Below are 11,973 nucleotides of genomic sequence, written 5' to 3'. Positions count from 1 at the left end.
ACTGGGTCAGCCATCCTCCCCCACAATCATGAGTGTGACCAATCTGAAACAAGAGAAAAAAAGTAATCAACTTTCAAGCGTGACCATTATGCTGCATCTATGTTAGGAATCACCCAATAAAGCTCAATTAAACTCAATTCTTGATGCTCAAAATGGCAAACAGGTCAGATTGGTGTTCCACACCTTTCTAAACATTTTCCCCCCATGACCTTACAGGCATAGGATTAAAATCAATAAATCAATAAATCAATATAAGTTTGCTATAAATATGTAATTTATCTTAACAATCAATTATACTTTTCCTGGTAAACCAGCAGTTTCAGAAAGTTGTATTTTGCCCATTGCATTAAACTGGCAAGCAAATACGCGAGCGAGTATGGCAGTCCGGATATGCCCTTTCAAAATTGCATGGATTATGACCTCAACTATAGTTAGGCTATAAGGCTAAAATGGATGGTTAATAATAGACAAGGAACATATGAGTGACATGAACACGTGAAACTGTAGCCGCGTGAGACCATCCTGATCTCGCGAGCGCTTTCAATCTCCCTCAGAGCGAGATCAGGATGTCGAGGCTCCTGCACTGGCAAAGACAAATGCAAGATCAATCTAAACATTTCAGAAAAGGCACAGTCTATTCTTACGGCGCCCAACTCTAACCATAACAAAAAATATAATGTATTTACGGATAAAATGCGTGAAATCGGTACACATCGGCCGCCGTAAGAATAGTAGGCTAGGCTACTGTCTTTGGGGCACACAAATGACACTCAATTTATGAAACTTTATCCATTGAATCGGTACAAAAAGACAATTGATACTGTTTAAATCACTTACATTATTGATGAATGCCCGTCAGATGCAAAGCCACAACAACTTTTGAAGATGGGAGAAATGGCGCGCGAGGGAGAGGTAGGCTACGACTTGCCGTAAAAATAGAGGCTGACGACGAGCCGTAAGAATAGTCACCATGGTCACGGGGTAAGAACGTATGAACCACGCCCCCAGGAACAGCGCGCAAGTTGCAAAGACGTCATCTAGTCTGGGTGCATCTGCGAGCCAGTGGAAGGGGGGGGACAGACAGGGGGACAGACAGGGGGACAGATCCCTGGTTGGGACAGACATCTGAATGCCTTGGATGATGTGGAGCAGAGGGTCAGGTGAGGGGGTAGGGATAGAGCAGAGGGTCAGGTGAGGGGGTAGGGATAGAGCAGAGGGTCAGGTGAGGGGGTAGGGATAGAGCAGAGGGTCAGGTGAGGGGGTAGGGATAGAGCAGAGGGTCAGGTGAGGGGGTAGGGATAGAGCAGAGGGTCAGGTGAGGGGGTAGGGATAGAGGCTTTCTGCCTGTGTGCACTGTCCTTCCCACATCTAAGCTAAAGTATGATCTCAGTTACGTAGGTAGGTAGCCTACTGTAGGTTCTTTATTAATGCCCTTGGGCCAACTGCACTGTCACACCACATTCAAAGGATATCAACACAAAGTACAAAAGGTCGGTGCAATTATAAATGTAGCTGTACAATCGTGCCAAAGAGTGTAAAGAAGGAAATATATAGATGAACTGTACAATCATCCTACAGCATAAGTGTTCAATAAGGGAAGAGGTTCCTAGTGATGCTTAAATTGGGCAGACAAAAGTGCACAAGATACAGTGGGTCTACACTTGGTTGGTCATGGTTGGTGTGGGGTATGGGGTGGCTATGACTCAGGAGGAAGAGCGGGTTGTCCAATGATCGTAGGGTCGGCGGTTTGAATCCTGGCTCCTGTCAACATGTTGAAGTGTCCTTGAGCAAGACACTGAACCCCAAATTGCTCCAACTCTGAGCAGGTTAGCACCTTGCATGGCAGCTTCCGCCATTGGTGTGTGAATGCTTTGGATAAAAGCACTATAAGTGCAGGCCATTTACCATGGTTTTGGAGCAGGCCAAGATGTTACCAGTGAATGAAGCTCAGTTAGGCTATGTCAACCTAAGGGGACTAAAGTAGGCCTAAGTTAAATTTAGGTTTAACTTGTTAAACTTAAGTTTAATTTAGGCCTACCTTTGATCTAGGTTAAATGTTCCTGTAAAACCCATAGACCACCAAACGACTTCAATTAACATCCCTAACTCCTGACAAACTTGCTACAGAAAAGGTTGTTTAGTAGCCTAAATTATATAAACACGGATTATGATAGGATACTTATAATATCTCCATGGATACTAAAGGGTTAATAACCAAGCCAGCGGAAACGAGGTTGTGACGTCACTGCTGCTTTCCCGGAAGTGAAACATAGTAGCTCGCTAAGACAAACAACAAGGACAACAACGTCCGCTTATTATAAACAAAAACAGTGAGAAATAAACAACTATTGTCTGTGGAGATATAACCCTAATCATAAAAATGCTGACGTAAAATGATTTTATATTAGCTACAACCGTTGGACATGTCAGGTCTTTGGCTTGAAGCTAGCTAGTTTTCGATGAGCTCGAGCTTAGCTAATGCTAACTGATGCTAAGCTAAGCTAACAAGCTGAGAGGAAAGATTTGTGTCAGCCTGTCTTCCTCCCCTCCTAACGGCATTCAAGTGAGTTGAGCTGTGCTGTTTGTCTTTATTTCGTTATAACAGACACAACCCTAGCCAGTTAGCTAACCTTATCTGAGGTAATATTAGTGTTTAAATTATCCCATTAGTCTGTAAGACTAAAAAGAAAGAAGGACTCCATGGATAGAACACGTTTAAACCGTGGAACGTCCATGTTTAGCGTGACAGTTTGACGGTTGGTCCCAAATAGCCGTTGGCCTTTGCTCGCTCGCGCATATGTTTATGGAATGTTCGTATTCACGAGACCACACAGCTGTTCCTGAGGGAAATTTGCCAGTAACGTTACTGGCGACCGTTAAATCTGAGGTAATGTTAGCTTGTTAGCTACTAGATATCAAGCTACCAAGCTGCTAACACTCACAGCGAGACAGATCCCCAAATAATCAACCAAATTAGCAGTTGATGGCTAACTAAATCAACCCGTTAGTGCCAGTCTAGTAACTGAGTAACGTTATAATTGTGCCCCATAGTGACATCTATATTTGTAGATTGCTGTCACATTATGGTGCAGTTAGCTAGCTACGGCCCATTATGAGAGTGTGTTGAACCAAGAGGGGCTAGCTAGACAGTAACGTCACTAGAGGATAAACAGCTAGTTATCAATACTAGAACAAGAACCTCCCCTTGCCTTCATATTCCTATTGCATTATAGCACTCTCATGCGAGTACATTACTAGCTAACGTTATTTCGGCTATAGTATATAGTATATAGTATATTATATTGCACTGTACTTTAGATTGTGATTCTTGCACTTTGCCTTCAGCACTAGATTATGCTCTTAGTCACTTGTTTTAGAGAGAAGATGCACTTGTGAGTTCTGGCAAGTAGTAGTACATTGGCTCTTCCTACGTTAAATGCAATTATTGTTAGTCGCTTTGGATAAAAGCGTCTGCTAAATGACTGTAATGTAATGTACATAGTATGCACGGTTGAACGTAGTTCGTAGCAGGAGCTGAGACTGATACAACCCATGTGACATGTCTCCCCACAGGGTGGTTCCAGATGTAAGATGAGGCCAATGGATTCAAATGATTGTAATGACTGATTATTTGCAACATCTGCCAGGCTTATGCATTGGTGTTGTAGATAATGGAGGTATCTGCTATTTCTTCCTTTTTGGACTCTCACCTCTCCACTGAGGGGTATTTTGGTGTCATGGTTTGAGAGAATGGATCAAGGACGCCACCACCTTCTATGAGAGTGGGGACCTCTTCTAGCACTTTAATCAAGAGACTGGAAGTAAGATGGAAAAGGAGCGAGAGACGGAACGCGGGGCGGCCCCTGCGGAGGACAGCCCCGAAAACGGCCTCCTCTTGGGCCCCCGCCTCGCATCCGCCAAGCCCACGCCTGACACCAGGGGCACTGCAGCAGACGAGGAGGAGGACGACGCCCAACGACCCGTCCCAGAGAACGAAACAACGGACTATCTCACACCAAAGCCTCAGGACACTCGCAGCCCCGTGACTGAGGAGGACTCGGGGGACTGGGAAGAGGAGGGCCGTGCGACCCCAGAGGAGGAGGTGGAAGGAGAGGTTCCTCTGAGACAGCGAGGGGGAGTGCAGGAGCAGACAGAAGAAGGAGAAGAGGAGGTGATGGGTGGAGATCAGGAGGAGGGAGGGAGTCAGAGTGAGGCAGGGAAGGACCAGCGAGCGAACGGGGAGTCTGGTTGGAGGAGGGAGGGGGGCGGCAGGCGGGGCAGGTCCCGTAATAGCGGAGGGGCGACGGCTTCAGAGCAGAGCAGCCAGACTACGCCGTCCTCCGCCTCCTCCTCCTTCCTCCCTAAAGGGTCGGCGCCGTCCAGCGGTGGTAGGCACAAGCAGGCCCGGAGACGCAACCACCACCACCACCAGGGCAGGGGGCGCCGGCGCATGGGCGCCCAGCTGGCCCTGGCCTTCAGGGAGCTGCTGTCCGAGTCGCTCAGCCCCTGGTGCATGTCCTGCATCCACATGGTGGTGGAGCTCATCGTGACGGTGACGCACCACTGCGGCGTCTGCGTGGAGACGGGAGGGGTGGCGCTCTACGACCTCGGCTCTCAGCTCCTCGCCAAGGTCACGGACGTGCCTGGGATGAAGGCCGACGCCGGGCGCGCGCTGGAGTGGGCGAGAGGCATCGGGGAGGTGCTGACGGATAAGTGCGCGAGGTCGGCGAGGTGGGCGCGACAGACCTCCGCGTTGTTTTTGGCGCTGCTCTGTGCCGTGGTGCTGCTGGGCTACTTGTGGGCCGGACGCGTGCTGGGGAGGCTGGGCGGGGAGCGGGGCAGGCGAGGCTGGGCCGCCCTGCAGGACTCCAGGGTCTGGAGGAGCGCGGCCTCCCTGGTCCAGAGGGTCAGAGGCTGGTTCAGGAGGAGAGGAGGCCAGGCGAGGAACCTGCCCTCCACCCCTGAGTCTCCTGGCGGGACTGGGCGGTACCTGCCTGGTCAGGAGCTCGAGCGACTGCTGGCCTTAGCTCTCGTACCCGAGGATGAGCTAGACCCTTTCACAGTGCTGGGCGTGGAGGCCCATGCAACTGAAGCTGAGCTAAAGAGAGCCTACAGACAACTGGCTGTCCAGGTGTGTAAATAGAGGCAATTAGATGAGCAGTACAACTTAAATACTAGATCACGCCTTTTTTTGCTATATTAGCCATTATATTCAATAGAGCAAATCATTACTACAGTTTCCCTGTTCAGTCTCTTATCTAATGGCTGTCGTGTCCCCTGCCTGTCTTCACTCAGGTCCACCCAGACAAGAACAAGCACCCGCGTGCCGGCGAGGCCTTCAAGGTCCTTAGAGCCGCCTGGGACATCGTCAGTAACCCTGAGACACGGAGAGAGTACGAGATGTGGGTTTACACCGACTCAGCATTAGGACGTGCAAAGTTGGAACTATTGTTTTTTAGGGCTGGGTATCGAGTCGAATTTCAAGATTCGATTCCGATTCACAAGGTTCAGAATCGATTATCACGATTCGATTCGATTTGATTCAATATCGATTCGGTTAGTGTTACTAAAACCTGTTTTTTTTAGCTGTAACCTTAATTACATGACTGCCAAGTTATGCAACACATCAATACTAGGGCTGGGTATCGATACTGATTTCCAAAAATGAATGAATCATTGACTGAATGAATGAACTATTCATACCTTCATTTATTCATTCATTCATTAAATAAAAGATCGATTTTCGGATTCATGAATCGATTCTGAATCATTTGATTCAGAATCGATGAATCGATTTTTTAAACCCAGCCCTATTGTTTTGTCACAGTTTCACATGAAGTCAAAGACATCACTAACGGGTCTGTTTGTTTTAATCCCCCAGAAAGCGCATGGCGGCGACGGAGCTCTCGAAGTCGATGAACGAGTTCCTCACCAAACTCCAGGACGACCTGAAGGAAGCGATGAACACCATGATGTGCACCAAGTGTGAGGGCAAGCACAAGTGAGTCAGTCACTCAGGCTGCATCTGTGATATCAGAAGACAATATTATGACACACACCGAGATGGGGGGGTGGGGGGGGTTACAAGCCGCCGGGGGGGGGTTCATTTTGTTCTTTTTGTCAGTGTTATTGGTTATAGCATGTCATGTTGCACTTTACATGTCGGAAGACAACAAGATTGTATGTTGGACATGCAATTGGTAACTTTGAAATAAAAAATTGATAACAAAAAAAAGAAATTGAAAACAATATTATCATGTTGGCTGGTCTAAAACCTCTTTTTACCTGATCATTGGTAGAACAACACACCTGTGCATAGCGTTCCGAGCATCGTGGTTCTTTCAGCCCTGCTGATGTCCTGTCGTGTGTGTGTGTGTGTGTGTGTGTGTGTGTGTGTGTGTGTGTGTGTGTGTGTGTGCAGGAGGTTCGAGATGGACCGGAAGCCCGCGGAGGCGCGGTTCTGCGCTGAGTGTAACCGTCACCACAGCGCAGAGGAGGGGGACCTGTGGGCGGAGTCAAGCATGCTGGGCCTACGCATCACATACTTCGCCTGTATGGACGGGAAGGTTTACGACATCACAGGTACGACCAAGGCATTCTCAGAAAATTAGAATATTGTGGAAAGTTCATTATTTGTCCTAATTTAGATTCATTACACATGTAGTGAAATGTTTCAAGGCTGATTGCCCCCATGCGATCACACTCCACATTGATGCAGTAATTTGTGAAAAAGGAGCTTCCGCCAAGTATTAAGTGTATAAATGAACATACTGAACATATTATCATCAACATTAAAACAGAAAAAGCTCGAAATATTTCACTTTGTGTAATGGATCTTAGAATCCATGAAAGTTTCACTGTTTGAATTAAATTACAGAAATTAATGTACTTTTTATCTCACAATATTCAAATTTTCTGAGATGCGTCTGTATAGGACTTTTTTTTTTTTATACCTTCTTTGCTTCATTGCCCTAACTTGATTTGGTGTCCTTTCAGATGCACTGATCAATCTGGATTGATGCACTGTTAAGTCTGTTCTCTCTGGACTAGAGTCTTGTCACGTTGACTAACTGGTGTCCCCGTGTCCCCCCCCTCCAGAGTGGGCTGGCTGCCAGCGGATAGGCATCTCCCCGGACACCCACCGCGTGCCCTACCACATCTCCTTCGGCTCCAAGAACAACGGCAGCTCCGCGCGCCAACGGTACGTCCTCAGAACACAGAGCACACCCCGTGGAACCCAGAGCACACCACATAGAACACAGAGCACACCCCGTAGAACCCAGAGCACACCCCGTAGAACCCAGAGCACACCCCGTGGAACCCAGAGCACACCCCGTGGAACCCAGAGCACACCACATAGAACACAGAGCACACCCCGTAGAACACAGAGCACCCGCCCCACCCCCCCTCTCCAGAGCGCACAGCCACAGAACACCCCCCCCCCCCCCCCAGAGCACACCCCGTAGAACCCAGAGCACACCCCATAGAACCCAGAGCACACCCCCCCCCTCCAGAGCGCACAGTCACAGAACACCCCCCCCCCAGAGCACACACCCCCCAGAGCACACACACCCACAGAGCACACACACCCAGAGCACACCCCCAGAGAGCACACACACCCCCAGAGCACCCCCCCAGAGCACCCCCCCAGAGCACACACCCCCAGAGCACACACCCCCAGAGCACACCCCCAGAGCACACACCCCCAGAGCACACACCCCCAGAGCACACACACCCAGAGCACACCCCCAGAGCACACACACCCCCAGAACACACACCCAGAGCACACACACCCCCAGAGCACACACCCCCAGAGCACACACCCCCAGAGCACACACCCCCAGAGAGCACACCCCCAGAGCACACACCCCCAGAGCACACACCCACAGAGCACACACACCCAGAGCACACACCCCCAGAGCACACACCCCCAGAGCACACACCCCCAGAGCACACACCCCCAGAGCACACACCCCCAGAGAGCACACCCCCAGAGCACACACCCCCAGAGAGCACACCCCCAGAGCACACACACCCAGAGCACACACCCCCACAGAGCACACACCCAGAGCACACACCCCCAGAGCACACACACCCAGAGCACACCCCCAGAGCACACACCCCCACAGAGCACACACCCCCAGAGCACACACCCCCAGAGCACACACACCCAGAGCACACACCCCCAGAGCACACACACCCAGAGCACACACACCCACAGAGCACACACACCCACAGAGCACACACCCCCACAGAGCGCACACACCCAGAGCACACCCCCAGAGCACACACCCCAAGTGTACAAGGGCATGAAGTGGTGGGCTAAAAAAAGATTCCTGAATGCTATATTTAGCCTGCTCCCTGAAGGGTCGTTAGCATATCACTGTGGTCAGTTCTGCTGCCAATGTACAGAAATAGATGGAATATTTGTAAATGACTGATTAAATCTGAGGTCATCCTGAGCTTCTTCCGTGGTCGAGGTAGACGCTGTCCTCCAGACCGGCTGTAGAAGATGTTCATTGAGCTCTTCTGGGTAGATGAGGGATGATGAATGATTCTTCTCTCCCCTCCAGGACCCCGACAGACCCCCCCCCAGGCCCCAGCTCCCCTGCCGACCTGCAGGATTTCTTCCATCGCATCTTCCAGGGGGGCCCTCCCAGTGACATGACTGCCAACGGGGGCTTCTTCCCCTCAGGACCGCCGCCCCCCCCACACCACCCCCCCGGCGCTGGGCCCAGCGGACCCTTTTCTCCGCCCCCGCCTCAGACTGGCTTCTTCATGCCGGGGGGGCAGCGTCCGGAGGCGGCCGAGCCCTTTGCAGAGGGCGGCAAGCCCCCCCGCCGGAGGAAGAAGGTCCGCAAGCCGTTCCAGAGGTGAAGGGTCAGAACCGCGAGTCACCGACAGCGACGTGGGGACACTACCGACACGGCGGTCATGTTTGTCTCTCTTGCTTGCCTGCCGTCGGGCCCGGACCCGCCCCCCCCCCGCCCACATGAGTCAAACTCAGGAAGATTCAAGCGGTCCGGACCGCCACACTCACAGACCGACAACCAGGAGGAGCCGGCCAACAGAGAGGAGGGACCGCACCATGAAGGGGAAGGAAGGAAGGAACCATCTCAGAATCTAAAGTATTTTTTGGGGGGGTTTGGAGGTAGCAGTTGTGTTGCTTCTCCTCCCGTCGTTTTAATTTCATGTTTGTGTTTGTTGTTTTGTGAACAGCTGCAGCCATGCCACTGACATGAAGCCTGATGCTAGAATGGCAACATATCGCTCTAGGTCTCCAACTTCTAGGTCTCCAACTTCTAGGTCTCCAACTTCTAGGTCTCCAACTTTCCCGCCAAATCCCGCATCGCACGCATGGCTGCACCGTAACGGAAGACACTTGAGTTCTGTCACTTTTCTTTGCTGGTTGTTTTTGAATGAGGTCATCTCTCTTCAGGTCTCTGTGTGAAACGTGGAGCGGAGAAACCAACCAGCTCCACAAGCCTGAAGGGGATACCCGTCAGCAGAGGGTGTGTCTCGCCTGACCTGGGGGAGATACCCGTCTGTAGAGGGCGTCTCACCTGCCCTGGGGGAGATACCCGTCTGTAGAGGGCGTCTCACCTGCCCCGGGGGGGATACCCGTCTGTAGAGGGCGTCTCACCTGCCCTGGGGGAGATACCCGTCTGTAGGGGGCGTCTCACCTGCCCTGGGGGAGAGACCCGTCTGTGGAGGGCGTCTCACCTGCCCTGGGGGAGATACCAGTCTGTAGAGAGCGTCTCACCTGCCCCGGGGGAGAGACCCGTCTGTGGAGGGCGTCTCACCTGCCCCGGGGGAGATACCCGTCTGTAGAGGGCACCTAGCCTGCCCCGGGGGAGATACCCGTCTGTAGAGGGCGTCTCACCTGCCCCGGGGGTGATACCCGTCTGTAGAGAGCGTCTCACCTGCCCCGGGGGAGAGACCCGTCTGTGGAGGGCGTCTCACCTGCCCCGGGGGAGATACCCGTCTGTAGAGGGCGTCTCACCTGCCCCGGGGGAGATACCCGTCTGTAGGGGGCGTCTCACCTGCCCCGGGGGAGAGACCCGTCTGTAGGGGGCGTCTCACCTGCCCCGGGGGGGATACCCGTCTGTAGATACGTCTCACCTGCCCTCGCTGCTGTCACTCACACACCCTTCCACCCGTGGCCTTCGTTGGTCAATTGATAAATGAGAGGTTATCATTTGAGCAACTGCTTTTCTGCCATTTATTGCTTTGAATGAGGAAAATGAACGTTTTAATTGTAAACATTTGTAATTTATATATGAAATCGAGTTTGAGGGGAGCACTTTTCAATCTGCGTCCCCGTCAGACTACAACTCCAGTGAGTGCTGTTGGCTCAACATCTCTTGACACATTGAACCCCCACACAAAGAAGCACTTTGACATGACATAGTAGAATGAAGTATTCAGACGGTCTTGGTGAGAGTCAACGATGTGTTTGCTGATTTCAATCCTGTAATATTGTCTATAAGATATGAGGATGATGATCTCCAAACTCCAACAATGCTTTATCCATGTAGTCCATGAGGCCACTGAAATGTGGGCCCGGTTTCCTAGACGACACTTCAGCCTAGTACAAAGTGTCTTGGGAGGAAATCCTCAACTGACGCTACTTCAGTGCTTCAGGTGACTCGTCTAGTATAATGCGTATCCCAGGAAACCACCATTTTGTTAGAATAATGACTGAAACCACGTTTTTCATAATTTTGAAAGATGCCATACAATGTTTTGTCAGGCGCAAGATGTCAAGATTGAAACAGTCATATCGATCACCATACAGCAAGTTAAATCTAAAGACAAGCTACCACTGCCCTCTCTCTCCCCCCTCCCTCTCTCTCCCCCCCTCCCTCTCTCTCCCCCCTCCCTTAAACAGTCAATATTAGTGTGAAGGTTTCAAACAGACAGCCGTCAGATCTCAGTCTTCTGTTCTTAACAGCCTGTGGAATTCATGTTCTGGAATAAATATTCTGGAAAATGTCATATCATCTAATTTGTGTTTGAAGCCATGGATAAATAGCGTTAGAGACGTCATGGATAAATCTCCTTGAAGAAACAAAAGCAATCTAGTATTCGAGGATGAATATGAATTGTTGGAGGTCAGTTCTCTCGTACCTTTAGTTCTTCGTCATCCCGTGGTCGTGTGGGGTCGTGTTGTAGCTTGATGAAGTGGAACGAAGCTCCGGCTGTTGCACATGTTTTTTTGCTCTTTGAAAAAGGTTTGCAATGCAAGTGTTAATTAGCTTTTCCTTTAAACGGGGGTATTAAAGAGATTTTAGGATGAAATGTTGCAGTTATGTTTAGATGCCCTAATTGACGTGAGAATGTACGTTATGGTCCGAGTAGCGGCCTGAAGCAGCAGGCCAATGAAGGGAGCCCACCAGGGGTAGGAGAGCCAAACATGAATTTCACATGAATTTCTTTTATATTTCAAACAGAATATGCAAAAAAAATATTGCAAAAAATCTGACAATCATCAGGGTTTCATGTGTGGGACAGTACAGTACGTTCCCGAGGGGGGGGGGGGGGAAGCATCACTGTTTGGTTGATTCTCTTCTGCTTTCTCTGGTTTTCATATTAAAGTTGGTTTCCTACAAATGGAAATTGAATGTTTTTATTTTTTTATTCAGCACTTAAGTGGTGGCTGGGAGCCAATAAGAGGGACTGATTTCAATGTCATTAGCAGAACCATTATTATCCAGGCAAAGCATTTCTATACAGTACATTTCTCTCCCCCTTTCAGAGTAAACCCTTCTAATTCTGTGACTGATGCATTACACTGATGCATTATCACAGCCCTTAATCTCACTGGGTTTCCATTCCCCTGAAATCGCTCTAATCCCTTTTACTGTAAACCCAGGTATTATGCCTCATATGGCTTCTTCATGTCCTGCGCTGAATCACAGAGCTTGGGTGATGAGAACCGTGTGGAAGACGTCTTTCTACAGCTCTGCTCCC

The 11,973-nt window shown here is 50.2% G+C and overlaps 1 protein-coding gene across 2 annotated transcripts; it reads left to right on the top strand.

Moving 5' to 3' along the window:
- Window positions 1-2,264: 2,264 nt before the first annotated feature.
- Window positions 2,265-11,502, top strand: dnajc14 (DnaJ (Hsp40) homolog, subfamily C, member 14). Of its 2 annotated transcripts, none has more exons than XM_084440542.1 (7): window positions 2,265-2,330; window positions 3,574-5,131; window positions 5,296-5,402; window positions 5,882-6,001; window positions 6,422-6,582; window positions 7,099-7,201; window positions 8,574-11,502. In XM_084440542.1, the coding sequence occupies exons 2-7, from the start codon at window positions 3,827-3,829 to the stop codon at window positions 8,875-8,877; spliced, it is 2,100 nt and encodes a 699-aa protein (XP_084296668.1). In that variant the 5' UTR covers window positions 2,265-2,330; window positions 3,574-3,826; the 3' UTR covers window positions 8,878-11,502. The 2 variants fall into 2 exon arrangements, with proteins under 2 accessions (XP_084296668.1, XP_084296667.1); XM_084440541.1 differs by having other exon boundaries at window positions 2,295-2,563.
- The last annotated feature ends 471 nt before the right edge of the window (window positions 11,503-11,973 follow it).

This window comes from Borostomias antarcticus, assembly GCF_949987555.1.
Source record: "Borostomias antarcticus genome assembly, chromosome: 7".
In the NCBI taxonomy this organism is placed as follows: Eukaryota; Metazoa; Chordata; class Actinopteri; order Stomiiformes; family Stomiidae; genus Borostomias; species Borostomias antarcticus.
The sequence above is the reverse complement of the archived record's forward strand: the minus strand, read 5'-3'. Positions and strand labels throughout refer to the sequence as shown.

What these genes read in the sequence shown, in the direction of transcription:
- dnajc14 (XM_084440542.1), top strand. Translation starts at nt 3,827, where the DNA reads ATGGAAAAGGAGCGAGAGACGGAACGCGGGGCGGCCCCTGCGGAGGAC. An exon ending in ACACGGAGAGAGTACGAGAT is followed by an intron (nt 5,403 to 5,881) that starts GTGGGTTTACAC and finishes TTAATCCCCCAG; the next exon opens with AAAGCGCATGGCGGCGACGG. An exon ending in AAGTGTGAGGGCAAGCACAA is followed by an intron (nt 6,002 to 6,421) that starts GTGAGTCAGTCA and finishes GTGTGTGTGCAG; the next exon opens with GAGGTTCGAGATGGACCGGA.